The 23,690-nt window shown below is 37.0% G+C and overlaps 2 protein-coding genes and 1 long non-coding RNA gene across 3 annotated transcripts in view; 2 read left to right on the top strand and 1 right to left on the bottom strand.

Moving 5' to 3' along the window:
• Positions 1–23,690, bottom strand: part of LOC135143376 (F-box only protein 28) — a 143,783-nt gene that overhangs the window by 26,977 nt on the left and 93,116 nt on the right. The window lies entirely within an intron of this gene.
• LOC135143408 (zinc finger BED domain-containing protein 4-like) lies at positions 3,775–6,202 on the top strand. The gene is made up of 6 exons (XM_064075273.1): positions 3,775–3,785; positions 3,837–4,201; positions 4,275–4,443; positions 4,526–4,674; positions 4,727–4,877; positions 4,929–6,202. Exons 2-6 carry the CDS (start codon positions 3,884–3,886, stop codon positions 6,200–6,202), a joined length of 2,061 nt encoding a protein of 686 aa, XP_063931343.1. The 5' UTR covers positions 3,775–3,785; positions 3,837–3,883.
• LOC135143330 (uncharacterized) lies at positions 11,750–12,877 on the top strand. The gene is made up of 3 exons (XR_010282754.1): positions 11,750–12,045; positions 12,141–12,572; positions 12,624–12,877. It is a non-coding gene; the product is annotated as an uncharacterized LOC135143330 (long non-coding RNA).

A 23,690-nucleotide genomic window follows, 5' to 3' on the forward strand; every position in this document is an offset into this window, starting at 1 on the left:
TTTTAGCGATCACTATTACTTTCAAAGTATTTAAAGGCGCCTACGCGGTGAGAAGCTTCTTATACTGTCTGAATTTGGTACATTTACCTTAGATAAAGAAACACTCAAAACTTTGGGTTTGATTTGGAATTGTAAAAACAATGTATTCAGTGGCAAGTATTACATCGGAAACGAGCTTAACAAAACAAGTATTATCGAATATCGCGCGTCTTTACGACATTTTAGGTCTGCTTCAACCTGTAATAGTTGTTGCAAAAATATTTATGCAGAAACTCTAGACATATAAGGTACCGGTGGTGAATAAGACTCGCTTGGTAATAAGGCCCAGAAAATTCGGGGAGGAAACGTAAAAATCGTCAAAGTATCCTTAATAAAGTGCGAGAAATTCCATTGTCCCAAAGATCAACACTTCGTGATCTATTTTCCAAAGTTGGCGAATCTTTAGGAACCATGCATCGGGTCTTGAAAGAAGGTGTCGTTAAAAGAGTTTCTAGTACTCTAAAACCTGATCTGCAAGATGAGAATAAGAAGACAAGGTTAAACTATGCGCTTAATATGTTGTCGGGCTCATCCAATGAATTCAAAGAAACGTTGGACTACATTCATGTGGACGAAAAGTGGTTTTACTTGACAAAAGTAAAAACCAATTTTTATGTTGCTCCAGATGAGGAAATACCAGTTCGATCGTGCAGAAGTAAAAACTTTTTGATCAAAGTTATGTTTCTTGCCGCGGTTGCACGACCCTGGTATGATCCTCATCGGAAAGCCGACTTCAATGGAAAAATTGGTATTTGGCCATTTGTGGTGCAAGAACCAGGGAAAAGGAACTCCAAAAATCGTCAACGTGGAACGTTAGTAACGAAACCCGTCGAAGTTACTCGCGAAGTTTATGTTCGAACAATTACCGAAAAACTAATTCCCGCCATAAAAGAAAAATGGCCTCGTGGCAGTAAAACAATGCCGATCAAAATTCAACAAGACAATGCTAGGCCACATTGCAGTGTCGATGATGAAGAAGTTGTTCGCGCCGGACCTGAAAATGGATGGAATATAAAAATGATTTGTCAGCCACCAAACAGCCCGGATTTCAATGTTTTAGACTTGGATTTTTTCAATGCAATTCAATCATTGCAACATAAAGAATCCCGGACTAATATTGATGATATGGCCGTGGGGTGGAGAAACTAGACAATGTTTTCATTACATTGCAGAAGTGTATGGAATTGACCATGCTTCATAAAGGAGGTAACGAATATAAACTCCCTCACATGAGTAAGAACAAACTCCGTTCGCAGGGGACATTGTTACGCAATGTAGTTTGTTGCGAACCGGCAATTCAAATAGCACGTCAAGAACTTGGTCGTGTATAAGAAGTTACAAAACTGCTAAATTTTAGTCATAAGTATTAATTTTCTAATGATTTTTCATGTTACGATATTTTTTATTTGCAAAAATACATGTTAAATATCCCTTTGTAATTATTTTTTAAAAGTGGACACTTATTTTGGAACAAATAAAAAATCCTAAATCGGACACTTATTTTGGAACGGAGGGAGTATTAATTTTACTACATAATTTGATTAATGAATAGAGTGATAGATCATCTGAAGCTGTGGGGTTGTTGCATCAAATAAATTTTGAGTGTGTTTTCAACATTTGTATGTATACGAAAATTCTATCGTTATGTAAAGGTGTTAGCGACTATCTCCAACAAGTGACATCTGACATTGGCCATGCTAATAGCCTTGTGTGTCCATTAATTGACACTTTTAAAAAATGAGAGAAGAGGATTGTTGACCAAACCATACAAGACATACAATTAAATTCAAAAGATGACTTTAGGATCTATATATTTTTCCCAGCTATCGATCTCATAATTTCTGAACTCGAAAATCGTTTTGGCCAGACGAAACCCATTATTGATGCTGTTGCAGCTTTGCATCCTAGCAATACTTTATTTTTAAATTTTGACGCCTTAACTCCTTTAGCCACTTTTTATCAAAGTAATTTGGATTTGTTGAAATCAGAACTTATGATACTTCCAACGACGTTGACAAGGTGTGAAAATGAAAAAAACGTGAAAATCACGACAATAATGGAACTTTTAGACATGTTAAAAATTCATAAAATTGCATTTATTGAAACTTACAAACTAGCGGTTATTAGTGCTACAATTCCAGTATCCAGTGCTGCATGTGAACGTACTTTTTTCACTTTAAAACGTTTAAAAACATGTGTGCGTAATTCTATGACCAATGAAATTCATCTTGCTGTGATCAACGTCGAATCTGCCGTGGCAAAATCTTTAACCATCGAAGATATTGTTAAGGAATTCGATGCTGCTCACAACAATCGTCGAATATTACTTCATTAGGTGTAAGTCACTTTTTTAACTTCTATGCGGTTATACATATAACATTGCGTGCCTAATTAAGATTTTGAGGGCCCAACCCTTGGTCCACCCTATAATTTCATGCTAGTTCCGCCACTGTACTGCGCACGTTAATATGATTTAATAATTGTTACTATAGTTTAATACTAGTAAGTAGTAAAGTAATGTTCTAGAGCTAAAACCAAATTTATTTATCATTAATAAATCACGGAACGGGCGCGAAAACCACAACGCATTGCGCTTGTGTGCCTCTCAGTTTTTGCCTCGTGTTCCGGTTCGAAGTTTGTTAATATTTTGTTTTGAGTTTGTTTGTTTTCCCGCGGATTGCTGTGTGTCGACAAGCAGTACGTCGGGTGTATTAAAATGCGAAGTGAGGTCGCATTTAGTGCGTAATTTCTCGTTGAAGGTCGAGATGGTAGTTGTGCCTCAAATTTGCGGTGACGTCCCCACAATGGTAGTGTCTCAAGATCAGTTGAAACAATTTCGTCACCTACGCAATTTGGAATTGGCTGACCCGGAATTCGGTACACCACAGCAGGTAGACGTTTTGTTAGGTGCTGATGTTTACGGACAAATCGTCACATCCGGTTTCAAGAAAGGTAGCTTCGAGGAACCGTCCGCGTTAAATACTGCTTTCGCTTGGGTACTGATCGGGGGTATTAAACGTAATAAGCAGAAAACCGTGGTCAGGTCCTTTTGTACGTCCATAGCAGTGGCGAGCCGTCGAGGGCAGCAAGGTAAGCTCTGCTGCCCAAGAAATTTTTGCAAAAAAAACATTACCCTTTTTACATCCTGAACGTAATCCAAGGAAATATTATAATTCACCGAACGGTCAGCTACTTTTATTTCAATCTCGAATGGCTTGAAAATGCAGCGTTTGAGTCTGCTTGTGTGTACCGCGCAAGCAGCGAAAGCAGCGTTGGTCTCTGCTAGGGATGCGTAAAAAATACCGGTTTTCCACTAAACCGATTTTTTGCTGCGAAAGAACCTACTATAACCGGTTTTTTATTCAGTTATAACCTGATGAACCGGATGCCGTATGTCAGAACCTACTTGTAGGTTTTTTTATTTTTTATAGCAAAATAATGCAGGCAAAAAGCGTACGTGGTACGTTGGTGGTTATTGTACCTACCCAGTGTTGGTAAGCTTGGAAGTTATACGTTTGGGGGGCAAGTAAGATAGCAATAATTAAAAAAAGAGAACTAACAACGACCAGTGGTGATTGGCTGATTGGATTGGAAAAAGGGTGCTCGTGACAATTTTCTCGTGCTGTGGACATTATTATCACAGACTAGTGTGGTCTGTGATTATTATTTTCCCGCGCGTTGCAACGCTTTTGTACTTCCTAACCTAATTCCAAGTGCGTACATGGATACTAGTCTGATTAATAAAAGTAAGAGAATAAGAGAAAGTCTACAAACAATCAAAAGTATTCATTTTCCAGCAAATCAAAAATATTCCTGTAAACTAGTGTTTGCATTATAGGACGACATGCCAAAACATAGAAAAAGCCAAGTATGGGAGTTTTTCACCCGATGTAATAATCAAAACTGTAAGTGTAATTTATGCGGAAGAATTTACAAAACTGGTGGTGGGACCACAAACCTAAATAATCACCTTATTCGAAAACACCCAAAAGTCAATGCTATTAATTTCAAAAAACATGTCGCAGATGAAGCCAGAGTGAACAAGAAACCAAGGATCGACTTTGATTTGACAAACTCAACGCCTTCAACGTCTCATAGCAATGCAGAAGGAGGAGATGCAGCGAAGGAGATTGAAAATGAAGCCCTAGACTCTCAGCATGAGGTGAAGAATTAATTCTTAGATTTCATCATATGGGAAAATTTCTATAGTTATTTGAATATATTTTCTATCATAGGACAGTGATGACAGTTTTGAAGAGAATTTAATAGAAGTTCATAGTATCGGGAGTGCCAGTACCATTACTGCAAGCAGTACAAGCAACATAAACTATAATGGTAGTAACAGCTCGCATCTCTCTCAACCTAGTATTCACCAGATTTTTAATGCACAAAGATGTTATGAATGTAAATATCATACCTTCATAAAAAAATTAATCCTATGCATGGAAATTGTGAAGCTCTATTTGATATACACTTAATGTTTCAGCTGGAGGGTCAAAAGAAGCAATGTTAACCCAAGCTTTAATCTTCATGATATGCAAAGACAATTATCCATTGCAATGTACTGAAAAAGAAGGTCTCAAAAGGCTTTTAAAAGTAGCAGTGCCGTTATATCATGTTCCAAGTAGGAGTACAGTAAGTCCATTGGCTCTAACAATTTAAATCGGCAAAAATCTATTATTTTTAGATTACAAAATATGTTGAACAGAAGTACAACAGCCTGCAAATATTTGTTAGCAAAAAATTGCAACAAGCTCACCATCTTGCCTTAACAACAGACATTGCAACAGTGATCAATGCGACAAGAAGTTTTATAGTTTTAACTGCCCATTTTATCAGTAAGATGAATTATTTTGTTTCTTTTTTCATTTAAAGATTTTAATTGATAGATGAAGAAAATAATGAAATGGTTACTATTGCACTTGGTGTGAGTAATCTGACACAGCACCATACAGCAGACAATATAAGCAATGATTTGCACACTATGTTGAATAACTGGAAAATTTTAAAAGAAAACATTGTTTCAATTACGACTGATAACGGTGCAAATATTGTTGCTGCTGTAAAGAAAATTATGTCACAGACTTCTAATCATTTCCATGTCAGTTGTTTTGCGCACAATATAAACTTAGTGATAACAAAGGCATTAGGAAGTTGTCCAGATGTTGTCACCATAATTGAAAAAGTAAAGACAATTGTTGCTTATTTTAAGCACAGTAATGTTGCACAAGATCAGTTAAGATATGAACAGAAAAATGAAGGAAAAAAGGATGGAACATATCTGTATTTAATACAAGAGGTTCCCACTAGATGGAACTCCACGTTTTATTGCTTACAAAGGTTTAAATACCTATCGGGTCATGTTGGTAAAATTTTACTGTCGTCTGAACACCAAAAAGCTCCACCAATGTTGACTGCTAATGAGCTGGCAATTATTGATGAGTGTTTGAAGTTACTTGGGCCATTTGAGGATGCAACTAAAAATATATCAGGCGAAAAATATGTCTCAGGAAGCTTGGTGATACCCATGACCAACTGTATTAAAACCTCCTTACATAGAATCAACGTCAGTAATCCCTTTGCTAAAAACTTAAAAAAAGAACTTGAGGCACAAATAGAAAAAAAACTTGATCCTTTAGAAACAAATATTCTTTTGTCAATAGCCACAATTGTAGATCCCAGATTTAAGCGTCTTCATTTTTCATCAGCAAGAAATGTTGCCAATGCCATTACAATAATAAAAAACGAAGTTAAAAAAGAACATCAGAATCAAGGATCGCTCACTCCACCAGTACATCCAAATATTATAGATGATGTAGATGGATGCATTTGGAATATCCATGATGAGATAGCCTCAAGGCACTTACCTGATTCAGATGGTTGTGATGGATTACCCGCAGAGTTAAAATTATATTTGAATCAACCGATTCAACCAAGAACTCGACATCCAATACAGTATTGGAAAGAAAATAAGAATGCATTTCCAGGAACGTACAAAATTGCCATGAAATACCTCACTGTCTTGGGAGCTTCAGTTCCAGCAGAACGCCTGGTATCTACACTTAATAATGTTTGTTCTGATAAAAGAAGTCGTTTGACACCACAGCACATCAATGAGTTAGTATTTCTTAATTCTTTGGATAGTATTTACTGGAACATCTAATTTGGAATTCATTTTTTGTTTATATAATCCAGACTAATGTTTTTTTGTTAAACATGAAATACATTTTTGAGTTGCAACGATTTATATATCAATATTATTACCTATTCACCTTTTTTTTACTTTCACATTGAATTGGGAACAATCGGTTAACCTGCAAACCGGTTATTGCAGGTTCGGTTAAACTGTTGGCAATTAACCTGTTCAAAAATAAATCGGTTAACTGAAAACCGGTTTATTTTGTAGAACCGAACATCCCTAGTCTCTGCGGCCGTGCGCTGTTGATTCATTTCTAGTACCTACGAGCTGAGACGACACGGAACGAGCAACGCGCTGAACTGGGAACACCTACATGATTCATGTATCCGACAAAGAGGGAAATAAAAGCAGCAAAATTTCTGCTTTAAAACTACTCTTGGATGCTGATAATGACCGTTTTAACTCGGTAGCGTTCGATTTTGCATTCGGGTGATCACTCACTCCGTTGTTTGTAGTGTTTGCTGTTGTTCTGTGTTTTGCTGTCTCGTTTACGTGGAAAATTCGTTAATTTTTAAGTCGTTATTGAATATTTTTCTAAAACAAGGTGAGTTTTGTCTTTTTCCATTTAAGAATGGAGGTACTATATTTTTAATTTTACTATAGCATGGAAACAAACATGACAAATCCTGCTCAAGCGGTACAAATCAATATTCGTCAATGGAAAAATTTAACATGTGATGACGCTGAGGGCTGCATTATAGAAGTTTTATTAAAAAATCCGTTCTCTCGTTTTTCCCACTTAGAAAAAACAGAAATAAAAAAAGTCGACCGTCCGATGCCTGATTTATCTTCCAAATTAACATGTGAAATAAAAGTAAAGCAAAAAACCTCAGTGAGACATTTCCAAAAATCCTACTACGACAATCATAAATGGCTTTGTGCGTGTGTTACCATGAACAAAATGTTTTGCTGGCCTTGCTTACTTTTTAGCAATGATAAAACTGTATGGCGCACTACTGGGTACAACAATTTAAACAACTTTTTCAATGCAGCTGCTAAACATGAAAAAAGTCAAACGCATATTTTTTCAAATGTAGCTTTCAAAATGTTTGACCGGTCTACAAGAATCGATGTTGCGCTGGATGAACAAAGGAAACTGAATATATTGGAACACAACAAAAAAGTTCAAAATAACAGAGAAGTTATGAAAAGATTAATCGACGTTGTATGTTATTTAGCGATGCAAGAATTGGCATTTAGAGGCCATGATGAACGAAAAGCTAGCACCAATAGAGGGAACTATATAGAACTTTTAAATTTATTAGCAGAGTACGACGAAAAGTTGGCGTCTCATTTAAAAGATGCTTCGGTATTTTCTGGTACTTCAAATCACATTCAGAACGACTTGATCGAATCGATTTCTGTGGTGGTTTTAGATTCAATTAAGAAGGAAATATCAGATAGTTTGTTTGTATCAATTCTTATTGACGAAACTTCTGATGTTTCAAATCATTCACAGTTGTCAACTGTAATACGATATGTATCGAAGTCTGGTGTTTTAAACGAGAGATTTTTGGGATTTACTGATGTCAGTGGCGATAGATCTGCAAATTCCATAGCTGCACATGTTATTGCAGTTATCGAAAATTTATCGTGTGAAAAAAAAATTGTTGCACAAACATATGACGGTGCTGCAGTCATGGCGGGAGAACTTAATGGAGTTCAGGCAAAAGTTAGAGAAAAATGCCCAAGAGCATTTTTTATACACTGTTGCGCTCATGTATTGAACTTGGTCCTTGCTCAATCCCTTAACCACATCAAACAGTGTAAAATATTTTTTTCTACAGTTAGTGGAATGGCTTAATTTTTTTCGCATTCGACAAAACGGACAAATGCATTAGAAAATATTGTTAATAAAAAATTACCAGGAGTGGCGCCAACCAGATGGAACTACAATTCACGATTGATTAATACAGTGTACAATCACCGACAACATCTTGTAGAATTTTTTATTTTAGTGCAAGAAAATCCCCAAAACTGGGACAAAGACGCAATAGTTTCAAGTACTGGATTCTTAAATTTTCTGAAGGATTTTAAAACAGTATTTCTACTACATATTTTTCATCACATATTTGCCCATACAGATCATCTCTACAATGTTTTGCAAAAGAAGTGCTACGAAATAAAGTACTGCATTAATAAAATAGAAGAAACAAAACTACAAATCTCTAATTTTAGAGGAGAATTTACACAAATATTTGAAAAGGTGGTGGCATTAGTCGGTGAACCAAAAAAGAACCGAAAAACCAAAGAAGAAAATTCATGGTTAGAAAAATTGTTTATGAAATCATAGATACTATAGTTGGCCAAATAACAACTCGTTTTGAAAAATTAAAATTCTTAGATTTTATTGAGTTATTGAACTCTAAGAAATTTAATGATTTTAAAAAACAGTTTCCTGAATCATTAATTACTTCCCTGAGAGTACATTATTCCGATTTATTTGACTTTGTTAGACTTATAAACGAATTAACTGTTTTATATAGTACCTCTGATTTTAAAGATAAATAATTGCTAGAAATTTTTTCTTACCTGCAAGACAACGAACTTTCGGAAGCAATGCCTGAAGTGTACAAATTATGTTGTTTAATAATTGATCTACCATATAGTACTGCTTCCGTAGAACGTACTTTTTTAACACTTAAGCGAATAAAAACTTATGCGAGAAACACAATGGGTCAAGATCGACTGTCGTCACTGGCAGTTTTATCAATTGAACAAGATTATTTAAAATTTCTGAAAAGCAGTGTCAGTTTTTATGATAAGGTTTTACAAAACTTTTGTAAACAAAACAGACGAATTGAATTAACCTTTAAATAAAACATTGTTTTATCCGTTTTATATATTTTTTTATTATGTCGTTATTCGCAGAATTTAGATATTTAAAAAAAATTATTACAACACATTTACAATTTTATTTTGCTGCTGCCTTATCAGTAAAGTCACGGCACGCCACTGGTCCATAGATAACTCGTTAGACGCGGCATTAAAACGCTTTTGGCAGCCTGAGCAGGGCTCACAACGCAGTATGGCGGCCCCGCAAGACGCTTGGTGTGAGGAAAAAGTCACGTCGGCGATCTCACGTGACATCCAAGGTAGACCTTTCGCCGACAAGACGCCGTCCTTATTAGGTCGGTCCTCCAAGTCAGCAGTGCGCCGTTTTCTCGTCCTGGAGTCGCGCCTCTTTGCGGACGATTTATTGTCATTCGCCCGGGAAACCCTCAAGGGTGTGTTGAACACACACAGGGTGTGTGCGTGGCCCGATTTAAGAGTAACGCTAACGGGAATTAAGTCGCGGCCCGGTCATTGGACCACTTTTGTTGCAAATCAAATCGCGCCCATACAAGGTATATTGGAACCATCGGCATGGAATCATGGAAGCGGCCCTGATAACCAAGCCGACTGCGCCTCGAGGGGGTTACTCTTACAGGAGCGTGTCACACATCCGCTATGGTGGGCGGATCCCATGTGGTTGACAGGTACTGAGTGGCCTCTACAAGTAGACCTAGAAGTTGGTACCGGTACGGAACTTGAATTACACAGAAGGGAATTGCATCGTTCGTTGTTAATACTTGTGCGAATGTAACAAAATAAAGTGTTTGCCAATGAAATTCGTTCATTGCAAAAGAATGGCACGTGTTCAAAACCATTCCACGAATGGACCCCCTTCCTAGACGACGGTTTGATTCGCGTCACCGGAAGATTGCACCAAACGGAACTCCCCTATGAAACTAAGCACCCCTTGTTATTGCCGCGCTCGCACAGTCGAACCGAACTAATCATAGAGGCCGCTCATCGGAAACATTTACATGTCGGATTCCGGACATTACAGTATTTGTTATTGCAAGCAGCGGCCGGTAACTGTGCCATTAAATGGCATTTTAACCCCCCGTCGGCCCCCCATATGGGAGGATTATGGGAGGCGGGCGTTAAATCCTTCAAATCCCATCTTAAGCGCATTGTAGGGGAGCAACTTCTAACCTCCGAAGAATTTAGTGCGGTATTGGCGCAAATTGAAGCCATATTGAATTCGCGACCCCTATGCCCCGTCTCCGCGGATAACCCCGAAGATTTGTCGGTTCTCACACCCGGACATTTTTTAACCATAGGACCGTTAGTGGCCGTTCCCGATGAACCGTTGGAGGCAATGCGGTTAAATCGGCTAAATAGATGGCAACTCGTGCAACGGTCGCACCAGGATTTCTGGCATAGGTGGCAACAGGGTTATCTCCATACATTGCAGCGACGTAATAGGTGGAACTCGTCGAGTAACCTACCGTCGGTAGGTGCGCTGGTCGTAATCAAGGGTGATTCGGTGGCCCCGTTGCAATGGCAACTTGGCCGAATTGTCGTGCTGCACCCGGGAAAAGACGGTATAGTGCGAGTTGCACAAGTACGTACCACTTGCGGCATGATCACACGTCCTCGAGTGAAGCTGTGCCCGCTTCCTCGTCAATAGTTTGCATTCATATTGTATTTAGTTTTAGTCATTAGTTTTTAGATTGTCAATTAATCGTATATTGTGCTGGAACCTACGTTAAAAAAAAAAATATTTAATTTTCTTTTGGTGGGCGGAATGTTCCAGTTCGAAGTTTGTTAATATTTTGTTTTGAGTTTGTCTGTTTTCCCGCGGATTGCTGACAAGTGTATTTTGGTCACTTTCCACTAGAGGCGCCATAGTACCGAGCAAAATAAAGTCCCTAGATAGTGACTTTAGAGCAAAAGGGCCCGGTACTTGGGGTTGGCGCTGTCATCGAAGAGAGTTATCGAGAAACCCTCAGAGAGGTAACATCGCTAAGGTGGGCGTTAAGTGAACGCAGTTACCATCTTGTGTGACGTCAATCGCGAATTGTTGTCGCGAAACTTAGACACGTGGTTCCTTTGTGCATGCGGTCTACAAACCCTCAACCCAGGAGGCTGAACAAAACAAGGTAGGTGACCTTTTGATGCGTTTGTCAGCTTCGATCCAAGTTTAAATATTATTTTTTTTGGAATTGTAAAATCGCCGCGAAAAAAGGTGTTTTCAAAGCCTTTACATCCAACACCTCGTTTGCTAATTTGATTGGCTTGTCCTATAGAAACTTGTTTGGCGTTAACACGTGCGCCACTTTAAAATACTGAATGTGAAAATATAGTAACATTCTTACATTAATTACTGCAAATTACAATGGATGTTAGTGTTGGTGAAATTTTAGTGCAATGTGGATTTGCTGATCTTTGCTTCACATTCGAAGGTAATTAATTAACTAAACATGGCATGGCATGGCGTCGTAGAAAGTATTTTCGTCTCTACTTTACACCAAAGTATTACCGACATCGATGTGTTTAACCTTAACCCTTTCGCATCGGGATCCGCCAAAACGCGCAAAAAATTTCGCCCGTTTGCGTCAATATTTATTGAATGCGCAATATCAACTTTACTTGTTCATAACCTCAATCGACTTCAAAAATGAGTGCCAAGCTGAAATCCCTGAGTGATAGTGATGTGAAAAATCGATTCGATTCTTGAATAATCGATTGTATCTCATACTAAAGAATCGATTTTCTGTAGATATTTTAAACTTCGATTAATATTTAAATCGATTATTTTTTACGAGAATCGGCTAAAAAAATCAATACCCGTTTAGAAAAATCTAGTGACTTTAGCCACATTTGCGTGGTACTGGTTACCGTGCTGTGCATTGAATGTTGTTCTGTGTGTGGTTCTTTGGTTTTGCTGTTGCTATGGTTACCTATCGTATGTGCATGTGAAATACTGAAATGCCTAGATTGAAGATTTGGCGGAAGTGGTAAAATCCCCCTTTTTTGTAAGTAAAATTATTAATCCGTGTATTAATCTTGCCAGATTTTTTGTTCGTAGAGTTTAGGTAAACCACGATTTTATATTTTTTCAATATTTTAGATATTAGGATGTCGATGCCAACGTCCAAATCTATTAAACGATATTTTACAAAAATCGATGCAATATCCTCAAGATGTAGATTTTGTCTCAAAATAGTTAAAAATCATAGTAATACTACTAATTTGCTCAGCCACATGAAAAGGAAGCATCCTATGATCCCTTTGAATCAGAAATCGATAATGAATGTAGAATCAAAATCAGAGCAAGAGGAGCCATGTAAAAAAAGACAATGTTTCGAGAAGCCCACATCCCCTATTATTCAATCCGAACCTGGGTGCAGTGGTAGCAGGACAATTGAAAGAAGTTGTGATAATATATCGAATTTATCAGAAGCAACAACTTTAAGCATCTTGGATAGCTCATCATTTTCACATATCAAAGGAAAACAGAAAAAAGTTACTGAAGTGTTTGAAGAAGTATCTTCATATACAGGTTTGTTCAATAATTGAGCAATTTATATTACAAAATTTATTTAAATTTTAGAAGGTGGTAGAAATGCCAGTAAGATTACAAATGCCATTTTGTATATGCTGGCTGTAGATAACATGCCACTGAAAACTGTAGAAAATAAAGGGTTTAAGAAGTTTTTACAAACTACACTTCCACTGTACAAACTACCATGCCGAAAAACTTTCACGAATATGATGGATGAACGGTATGAAGTTATTAGCTCTCAAATTAAAGAAGATTTTAAGAATGTTTTAAATTTCACAATAACAACGGATATATGGACTGATTCTTTCAACATTCGAAGTTTTATGGGAATCACCGTACACTTTTTTAACATGGGTGAATTAAAGTCTGTGAATATTGGTGTGATTATGTTAGAAAAAAGTCACACCAGTGAATATATATGTGAAAAATTAAATGATTTATGTGTGCAGTGGAATATTGACAAGGAAAAAGTAACGGCTATTGTAACGGACAATGGAAGCAATGTTGTGAAGGGGGCATACCTTTGTTTTGGAAAAAAAAAAACATCTTCCCTGCTTCGCTCATACACTGAACTTAGTAGTTACAAACGCCTTAAAACTTACAACTCATCTAAGTGATATTATCAATAAGGTTAAAGAGATTGTTGCCTTTTTTAAACATAGCACCAAGGCAACTGAGGAATTGAAGTCTCAACAAATCCAAAATGGGGCGCCAAATAATAAAACGTTGAAGCTAATCCAGCAGTGTGAAACTCGTTGGAATTCAACGTACCTAATGTTGCAGAGATTTTTATTGTTGGCAACTTACATAAGTTCAGTGCTATTTAATTACAAAAATCCAACTATGGTTAATCATGATGAAATTGAAATTTTAAAAGAAGTTGTTTTAATTTTAAAGCCATTTCAATTACTTACTACAGAAATTTCAGGTGAAAAATATGTAACAGCAAGCAAAATAATTCCTCTGGCACATTGTTTAAAATTGTCCTTAAATCGTTTGGATGGTTCTACTGAGTTTGGGAAAGAGCTCATCACAAATTTGGGTAATGAAGTACAGAAACGTTTCTACTCTGAGGAATCTTTTATTGAGAGAAATGAAATATTAGCAGTAGCAACTGTTATTGACCCTCGGTTTAAGAAAATACATTTTGAAAGCGCACGATCGTTATCAAATACATTAAATATTATATCAAAAATGTTTCCAACAAAAACAAGGGAGGTAGACTCTGAAGGATTTTTTAAACCAGTTTCTGATAATAGTAATGATATATGGAATATTCATGAAAATTTGGTTGTTAGTAAAGAATCTCGAATTTCAGATGTAAATAGTGGAAATGGTTTGCCAACAGAATTGAAGCAGTACTTAGACCAATCGATTATTGCTCGAAATGATGATCCAATTCAGTATTTTAAGCAGTTAAAGATAGCGTTTCCTGAATTGTATAAAATTGCAACCAAGTATTTGTCAGTTGTTGGTACATCCGTACCATGTGAGAGACTGTTTAGTAGAGCGGGAGAGATCTTAGCAGACAAACGGTCTAGACTAACAGGACCACATTTGTCAAACTTAATATTCCTGAGCAGTATTGAAGATAAGTACTGGTTTGAATAATTTACAATTATATTTTTGTTTTAAGAGATAAATTTAATTTTTATGTTTACGACTGAATATTATTGATTTTGTATTTTATTGTATTAAGTTTATTTTCATTTAAAATGTTCACAAATTTTTTATTTTTTTACTCCAATTAAAGTTTATGACAATGTTGGAACTTTTTTTAACATTTTCCACAAAACGATTTAATCGAATCGATTATTTTGATTTGTGATTAATTGAATCGATTAATGGTCTAATCAAACTTTATCGATTTATCGATTCGATGTTTTTCGGACCAAAGTCGCATCACTACTGAGTGATAAAGAACTCGAAATACTGGTGTACCAAAGTGATGAGGATGATGAAGATTTTCAATTTGATCCTGAAAGTGGCAGTTATTCTGAGAGTGTACTCGAATATGGGGGCAATGAAAATGTTATTGAAGAGTTTGAAGCAGATTCTGCAGATGATGTTCTTGTAAACTGCAACAGTAAGAGGTAAGGAAAATTAGACTAATTTTGTTAACGTATATTTTCTTAATTTAATTGCCCCAAAATAAAAGAGCTAAACGTGGTGAAACACGATTTGTTTGGACTGAAAATATGAATTATAAACCAAAACTACATGATTTTGACGACACTCGATCTGTATGCAAAATAGTTGTTGAAGATGTTTCAGATTTACAATGTTTTGAATTATTTTTTTCTTCAGATTTGATCACAGAAATTGTGAGCAATTTATTTCATGAGCAGTCTGTGTGTCAGGAAGCTGTTGCAAACCATCAAAGGAAATGGAAAAATATTGATAATAATGACATGTATTGTTTTATTGGGTTGACTTTTTTGATGGCACAGGTGAAAAAATTGAAACTTCAAGATTTTTGGACAAAGAGATCGTTACCTGGAAATTTCAAAATAAAAAAAAATATGGAGGGAATCCCCTGACATGCCGATTCAAACATACCGCTTAAAAACGGTAACCTACGGGTTAACCTCGTCGTCCTAGCAATAAGATGCCTTCAGCAATTAGGCATAGAAAATGAAAAATCTCATCCCTTGGCATACAACGCAATAATGAACTGTTTCTATTTCGACGACGTATTATTTGGAGCCAATTCCTCCGCCGAGCTTAAAGAAATTGCGAATCAATTAAAAACCGTTTTAGCCCAAGGGGGTTTTCAACTTAGTAAGTGGTGTGCAAATTGTCGAGAAATCCTAAACGAGACACATAACTTATCAACCACTAACTGCATAATTAATGATAAACAAAGTGTTGAGTACTAAGAATCGGGGTTGTTTCCCCTTCTACCTCAGGTAGCATTCTTATCACCAACCGTCCTGAAACGGTCAGTAACACAAGTCAGTAACATCTAGACATTCAATCAATAAACACAAAACCCAAAAATACAGTCTGTTACTCAATAACACAATCAACACACATCCTGAGCTACAACATTCAACACAAACCGAAAATAAAACGTTAGGTATTTAGGTGGGGCAATAAAAAAGATCTTTTCTCCTATACCAAATTTCAGTCAGTAAACCGAGTAAACGTTCAATAATGAGTTCGATTTCTCAATTGTTTGACCCGTTGGGATTAATTAATCCAATTATAACTAAAGCCAAACTAATTATGCAGAAATTATGGTCCCTAAAAATCGACTGGGACGAGCCAATTCCAGGTAGTATTCATCGCATGTGGGGTTCTTTTGTGCGTGAAGTCTCCAACTTCGATAAAATTTGTTTTCAAAGGTCAGTGATTTGCCTTTTTATTTGTTTATGCACAAAACAAAAATCAACGCTCTAAAACGATTGACATCTCGTCGCGGAAATATTTCTTAAATTTTAAGCGACAACACTACAAACTTTGTCGGTGCTAAAAAAGAGTTTATGCAGTTATTGTCAAGTAAAGATTTTCAAAACAAGTTAGCACGCGAAAACATTATTTGGACATTTATTCCGCCCCGTGCCCCAAATTTTGGAGGTCTCTGGGAAGCTGGCATTAAGTCAGTTAAAAATCATATTAAGCGCATAATTGGCGAAAGTCATCTTTCGTATGAAGAGGCGTGCACCTTACTGGTGAGAATTGAAGCCGTTCTTAATTCGCGCCCGTTGACACCATTATTCAACGATCCAAACGATCTCACCGCGCTAACACCAGGTCATTTTTTAATCGGGCATCCCTTGACCAGCTCCCATCGAGAAGGATCACATTGCTGTGCCTGCATATAGGTTATCCCGGTGGCAGCTTATCGAGGCCTGCCGCCAACATTTTTGGCGACGCTGGTCCACAGAATATCTTTCCACGCTACAGAACCGGACTCAGTGGCAACTCCCATCCATGAAGGTACCCATGATTGGTACTTTGGTGGTACTGAAGAATGACAACCTACCTTCCTTACAATGGCAATTAGGACGCATTACGCAACTACATCCCGGTAGAGACGGTTTTGTGCGCGTAGTGTCTGTTCGTTACAAAGGTGGTGAAATCAAGCGAGCAATATCAAAAGTGTGTGCGTTGCCCATCGATTAACATTCACGGTCGCGGATTGAAAATTCGCAAACCCCTAGCAGATCTCATGGACATCACTCTTTTTTTTTTTCTTTTGGATATATGTGTAATTAATTCTCTCCAATCTGTTCTTATTGTGTGTATATGTACATAAATGTAATATTTCGAAACAACTTCTTGTGTCAACGTGGGGGGTTATGTTGAGAGTCAGTACTGGGGGTACGTGTTTTTTTATTCTCCCCACCCTCAACGAGAAGTCTGGCCACCATCCGCCTTAAACGAGGAGTCTACCTGTAGCTTTCGGGAAATAAACATCTCTAATCTGTAACGACAGTCCGTTGTTCCTTTTATCAGCCATCCTACCTGTGTCAACGTGTATCATTCACATATCAATTCACCGGACGCGTTCGAAATTCGTATCATTCCTTTTATTAAATCCAAGAAGATTTTAAGACCAAATATCAAGTGGTAAGTATGTACTACCAAAAACCCACATAATTATAAAGCTAATAATGCGCGACACACATAGGGATACCCTCCATGGTGGACCTCAGGCAACGTTGGCTGCCGTGAGGCAGTTGTTTTGGCCACTTTCTGGCAGAATTATTGTAAGAAAAATTGCGCATAATTGCATTAAGTGTCAAAGAGTAAAATCCATTAGTTATGAACAATTAATGGGTGATTTGCCAGCCGACAGAGTATCTCCTGCTAGGCCCTTTCAGAACTGCGGCATCGATTATTGTAGGCCAATATTAATTAAAGAAAGTCCGGGGCGAGGCAAACGAAACGTCAAAACCTATATCGCCGTATTCGTCTGTCTACTGTTGACTACGAAAGCGGTACATCTAGAACTTGTACGCGACTATTCGTCTCAATGTTTTTTAAATGTGTTAAAACGTATGATGGCACGATGCGGCAAAGTTGCACATATGTATTCAGACAATGGTTCTGGATATCGAGAGCTCCGAGAGCTCAAAGGGTTATTTGAATCAACGGATTTTCAAAAACGAGTTGTTAGCAACTTGGCCGACGAAGGGGTTACATGGAAGTTTATTTCTCCGAATTCTCCATACGTTGGAGGAATTTGGGAATCGGCGGAAGTCATTTAAACATCACTTTAAACGGGTAGCGGGCGCCACAGTTCTTACGGTAGAAGAGATGAGTATCTTACTAACCCTTATTGAAGCAATTCTTTATTCACGCCCCCTGTTCCCAGGAGTAATGACCCCGACGATCTGAACCCTCTGACGTCAGGACACTTTCTTATTGGCACATCCTTGACGGCACCACCGGAGCCAAGCCTTCTACATCTGCCGGAAAATCGCGTCTCTCGATGGCAAAGGGTTGAACAATTTCGCCAACTCTTCTGGAAAATATGAACGAGAGAATATCTGACGAGTCTCCAAACGCGGACTAAGATAAAAACTATTGGCAGCGACCAAAACAACAATATATATAAGAGCAGTTTTGGTGTGGCAAATATTGCCGGCAAAATCCAGAATATTATACAAAAAAATGTACAAGGAATTTCTGAATTGGTATGAAGATGTGAAGGTAGAAGCCACTGCTGAAGATATTTTATTGTCTTTTTGTGTACTGCAAAAATGGCAAATTATGTCGCAGCCTGCGGGAAAAAATACCTTGGGAAAAGTATCATAGACAGTGGCAAAATGTCTGAAATTATCTGAACTATAATAATTATAATACCTATACTAGTCACTGTTTGAGGCGTTTCTCCGCTACACTTTTAGTAAACAAGGGAGCATATTTAGTCAATATCAAGCGACACAGTGGTCAAAGGTCCTCGACAGTGGCGGATTCGCTTCCGAACAAAATGAAGATTTCAAAACAAGTATTAGTTGGAGATCTCCAGCAAGTACGTTGCTGGTTACAATGCTTAATGCACCAATTAAGTGTGGAGAATGATGTTGTCAATGAAAAAGTTAATCCCTATGGTTTTGCAATAACTAACTGCACTAGTTGTAAGATAGATGTAAATATTCATATTAACAAATAAATAGTTAACAATCGGGTGTGTTTAACTAAAACTTCATATAGAGCCTGTTAGTACCTCTGGCGGGGAACCTGTTTCACCCCTCTTCACCCGTAAGGGTGGGAGCCAGAGCCACCCCCACTTTGGAACACAGGGTAGCATTCATTCACATTCTTCATTCGTAACTCAGATTCACAATTCATCACTCATTCAGTTAACATTTTCACTAACATTAATCTTTCTCGACCAGACGGTCACATATTCTATTCATATTCGTCATATGACTTGTTACTATCAATATACATTTATCGTACTGTTCGCTGGTCTTTATTCAATTATACAAACTTCGACAGAGCCAAATAAGCACGTTTACGCCCTAGAGCCAAAAGGAACGTTTACGCCTGGCAGTGAAGGCAAAAAACAACCTATTATTATTCGATTGTAGGGGAAAATGGTACACAGTGAAACATAGTTCACAGTGAAACACTGACATTAATTTTTTAACTTTGGCGCACTTGTTAACGGTATTCGTCAAATCTACACTTGCTCAGTAGTAGAGATGGGAATAACTGTTCCACGGCGATAACGTTTCCTTACGTTACGTTCCGAAATAACAACGCTTCAAAATAGAGTTTGATGTCCAATTACTTATAACTAACAGCTAACAAAATTAAAAATTATCGGTTGCTAAATAGAACAAACATTGGACTTTTCAACAAAGCTCCTCAATATCTAGCAATAAATTGTTTAAACCTTAAACAACAATGTAAATCATTAGGAACTGTTCTAAATGTCGCCTGAGTGACGATGGAATTACCCTGTTATTCTTTCAGTTGTTGACAGTAATTTATTTTATACAACTTATTCTCGAAAACCGTCCTCTTACTCCTCTCAACGTTGCGTACGTCGGCTTTTTTTGTAGAAATTCATTAAAATGACATCACCAAGATAGCAAACATCACCACTTCGATTTTCTGTATTCTTCAGTATTGTACCAGTGCACGTTCAGATAGTGTTGCATTTTGAATTGTTGAGATTTTAACGTTAAAGCAAGAGATGATGGCTCCGCGTAAAAATACGATTGTTTGGAATTTTTTTCCGTGAAATCAGATTCTGAATATATGGCAATATGTATGTAATTTGTGCAAACAAGAACTAAGCTTTAAAACTACGTCCAGTAATTTAAAAAAACATCTAGAGCGGCCGCATCCAACAGTGACTTTAAGTGACTCTAGGTTTTGTAAAACTTCAAGTCAAAGCCAAAGTAGTGAAGTAATGAGGGGAGATGCAGAAGTAGAACCAGGAACCTCAGCTGCTCGAGAACAACCTAAAGTTTCCGCCGAGGAGGCGTCCACAAGTCAGGAAGACCAGAAGCTCCTAATACAACCTCAGGCCTCAACGAGCCGGCGAGAACATCCTCCCCCATGTCCTCCGGTACAAGGAAGCGTACACTCATTTATACAAAAAAAATGGGCCAAAACGCATGAAGAAAAATAGATCAGAGTTTAAATGTTTTGTACAGGCTTTAAACCCATCATATCAGTTGCCTTCACGAAAGACCATTTCACAGTCTTTTCTGCCAGCTATATACGAAGAAGTCCACAATGACACCAAAAATGTTATGGAAAACGTCGTTTCGGTCACTTTAACAACGGATTGCTGGACATCACGTAAGACCGAAAATTTCATGGCTGTAACGGCTCATTTTATAGACAAAAGTTTTAAAATAAAAATTGTCCTTTTGGAATGTTGTTCTTTTGACAAAAGTCACACGAGTGTAAATTTAGCTAATGAATTAAGAAGAATAATTCTGAAATGGAATTTAGAAAAAAAAAAAAAATATTATGATTGTCTCAGATAACGCCGCAAACATTCGCAAAGCAATTAGGGATGAATTGAAATATCGTCATTTCGGTTGTTACGCCCATACCATCAATCTAATTGTAATGAATAGCTTAAAATTAATTACCGAAGTACTAGAAAAAGTAAGAACAATCGTGGGCCATTTCAAAAGAAGTACATCTGCTACAGCGAAATTTTGTAATCAACAAAAAAGCCTCGGTAATGAGCCAAAAAAGCTCATCCAAGATGTTTCCACCAGGTGGAATTCTACTTTTTATATGTTGGATAGGTTTGTCGAATTGGAAAATCCTATAAGAACAACATTAGCTCTGTGAAGAAAAGTTCTTCCGATTATTTAAAATGAAGAATGGTCATTTTTAAGAAAGTGGTTGCTATTTTAAAGCCCATGGAAAATGTTACCAAATTTATGAGCGGACAAGCTTACGTTACAGCATCCTCAACTATTGTTTTAACAAATGGGCTAAAAGATGTGTATTCCAAATTAAAAGAAAGTAAATACACTCACCTCTCTAATAATTTGATATACTCAATTTTAAATGGAATAATGGTCGGGTTGGGTGATTTAGAGAACAATCAAACATTGATTGTCTGTACTTTCCTAGATCCACGTTACAAAAATTTAGGATTTGAAAATGAAAGCACTGTTGAGTCAAAGAAATTGCTATATATATATATATATATAAAAAAAAAAACCAAAAAAAAAAACCAAGTCAGAACCTCAATCCACCGGAGAAGAAAACATTTCAGAGACTTCTATTTGAGGCAGTTTTTATAAAAAAGTACAACATTATCAACCGACAGATACTGCCCAATCTACAGCAATAATAGAATTACAAAGGTATTTAGAAGAACCTCCGATTCGTAGGAACGAAGATCCCATGAAATGGTGGAACGACAATTCATATAATTTTCCGAATTTATCTACGTTAGTTCTAGAAAAGTTTGCTACAGTAGCAACATCTGTGCTCTGTGAATAGTTGTTTTCCAAATCGGGACAGCTTTTAACAGAACGCCGCAGTAGACTTGCTTCATTGAAAGTAAAACAATTATTATTTCTCAATGTTAACCAAAAGAAATAATTATTATTTTTATAATAATTCATCAATCTATGCCCACTAAATTTGAAAAAATGTAGAATTATTATTTATTTCATTTTTAATGTTTAGTTTGCATAATTTTTCTGTTTATTGTGATTTATTGTTGTTTTTATGTTTAATTAAATTATCTCTATGTATATCTTACTATATGTTTTTTAATATTAATCAGTTCGATCGCGTTAAACATTTAATAGAGCATGTTAGTATATTAACATCTGCAGTAAAATGGCAGCTGTAAACAAATTGGTTGTTCCTAAATCTTGGACAAAAAACAAACAAGTTAGAGTTGATTGGCTACGACAATTCATGAAGAGACGTAAAAATCTTAATATTCGTCAGCCGGAGGCTTGCAGTTTAAGTAGAGTTACTTCGTTTAACCCACACAATGTAAAGCTGTTTTTTGATCATCTAAGGCAAGTATTAGAAAAAAAGCCCCAGTTAGCTGATCCGTCGAGAATATTTAATCTCGATGAAACTGGCACGAGCACAGTGCAGAAACCCAGAAAAATTGTAGCCGAAAAGGGGTCAAAACAGGTCAGTCAGTGTAGCAATGCGGAAAGAGGCACTCTAGTAACAACTTGCGCAATTATTTGTGCGAACGGCACGTACCTTCCACCACCGATGGTGTTTCCAAGAAAATATTTCAAAACACACATGGTGGCTGGAGCACCTCCAGGTACATTGGGATTAGCAACCCCCGATGGTTGGATGACGGCCGAACTCTTCTCAGATGTTCTCGACCATTTCATAAAGTATTCGTATAGTACCCCGGACCACCCGTCCCTTTTGGTATATGACAATCATGAAAGCCATATATCAGTGGCCGTTGTTGAAAAAGCTCGCGCTGCAGGTGTGACTATTTTGACGCTGCCACCACACTGCAGTCACAAAATGCAGCCCCTTGATATATCGGTGTTTGGTCCTTTCAAGACACATTACAATGCGTGTATTGATTCCTGGCTTCTACAACATCCTGGAATTCCGGTACATAGTGAAACAATTTCCTACTTTTTTTTTTTTTAAATTGCATTTTCTTTGATTATGTGAACTTACATTAAGTTTTGTTTTTATAATGTTAAGAAAGAGTTATTGTAACAGAATACCAGAAGTCTGACCCACAATTCCTAGCTGTCTCTTGGAACGCCTGAACCTACTAAACTTAGCCGGTGCACAGCTTTTAGTAAACACACCGTTTGCAAATCAGACTAATAATGCAGGTAATTATAGTTTTATCATATTATAACAAAAGAATAAGAGGTATTGTTTATTGATTGGTAATTGTTTATTGCATTTTAGGTATAGAAGAGCCAAATTACAAACAACGTGTGGAACAATGCACAAACAGGAAACAAATCATTGGAAATTCATTCCGAAAACTGAGTGCATATGTAGAAGCAGGTTCAAAGCACTCTTCCATTACAAATAAAATATTATTTATGATCTGCAAGGATAGTCAACCACTCTCTGCTGTGGAACATGAAGGCTTTGAAGGGTTGATGCGGACCTTAGTACCCCATTATAAAATACCTAGTAGAAAGTATTTTACTAACTTCTTGCAACAAAAACATGAGGTTATCCAAAGAATATTAAAAAATAAAGTAGTTTCAGTTGAACATGTATCATTAGCAACAGACATCTGGACTGATTCACAAATGCGCTGTTTTTTAGGAATCACAATTAATTTTTTGGAAGGTGTATAAAAAGTGGCACTTTTGGTGTGGAAGAATTAGATGAAAAATACATTGTGCAATACATATCTGAAAAATTAATCCAAGCATGTAAAAAGTGGAAGATTTCAGACCAAAAAATTATTGCAAGGGTGAGCGATAATTGCGCTAATATGGTAAAAGCATGCACCGACACTTTTGACAAAAGAAGATCATTAAAACAGTAAACAAAGTAAGAAAAATTGTAGAATGGATAAAATGCAGTGCAGTAGGAAGTGATGAGCTTCGAAAATTGCAAAGAAATAGAGGTCCCACAGAAGGTCAGACTTTAAAATTAATTCATGACGCAGCCACTCGGTGGAACTCAACGTACTACATGTTGGGCAAG

This window comes from Zophobas morio, unplaced genomic scaffold (assembly GCF_036711695.1).
Source record: "Zophobas morio isolate AGI-343-1 ecotype UQ-CSIRO unplaced genomic scaffold, CSIRO_AGI_Zmor_V1 ptg000058l, whole genome shotgun sequence".
In the NCBI taxonomy this organism is placed as follows: domain Eukaryota; kingdom Metazoa; phylum Arthropoda; class Insecta; order Coleoptera; family Tenebrionidae; genus Zophobas; species Zophobas morio.

What these genes read in the sequence shown, in the direction of transcription:
- LOC135143408 (XM_064075273.1), top strand. Translation starts at nt 3,884, where the DNA reads ATGCCAAAACATAGAAAAAGCCAAGTATGGGAGTTTTTCACCCGATGT. An exon ending in CCCTAGACTCTCAGCATGAG is followed by an intron (nt 4,202 to 4,274) that starts GTGAAGAATTAA and finishes TTTCTATCATAG; the next exon opens with GACAGTGATGACAGTTTTGA. An exon ending in TGCACAAAGATGTTATGAAT is followed by an intron (nt 4,444 to 4,525) that starts GTAAATATCATA and finishes TTAATGTTTCAG; the next exon opens with CTGGAGGGTCAAAAGAAGCA.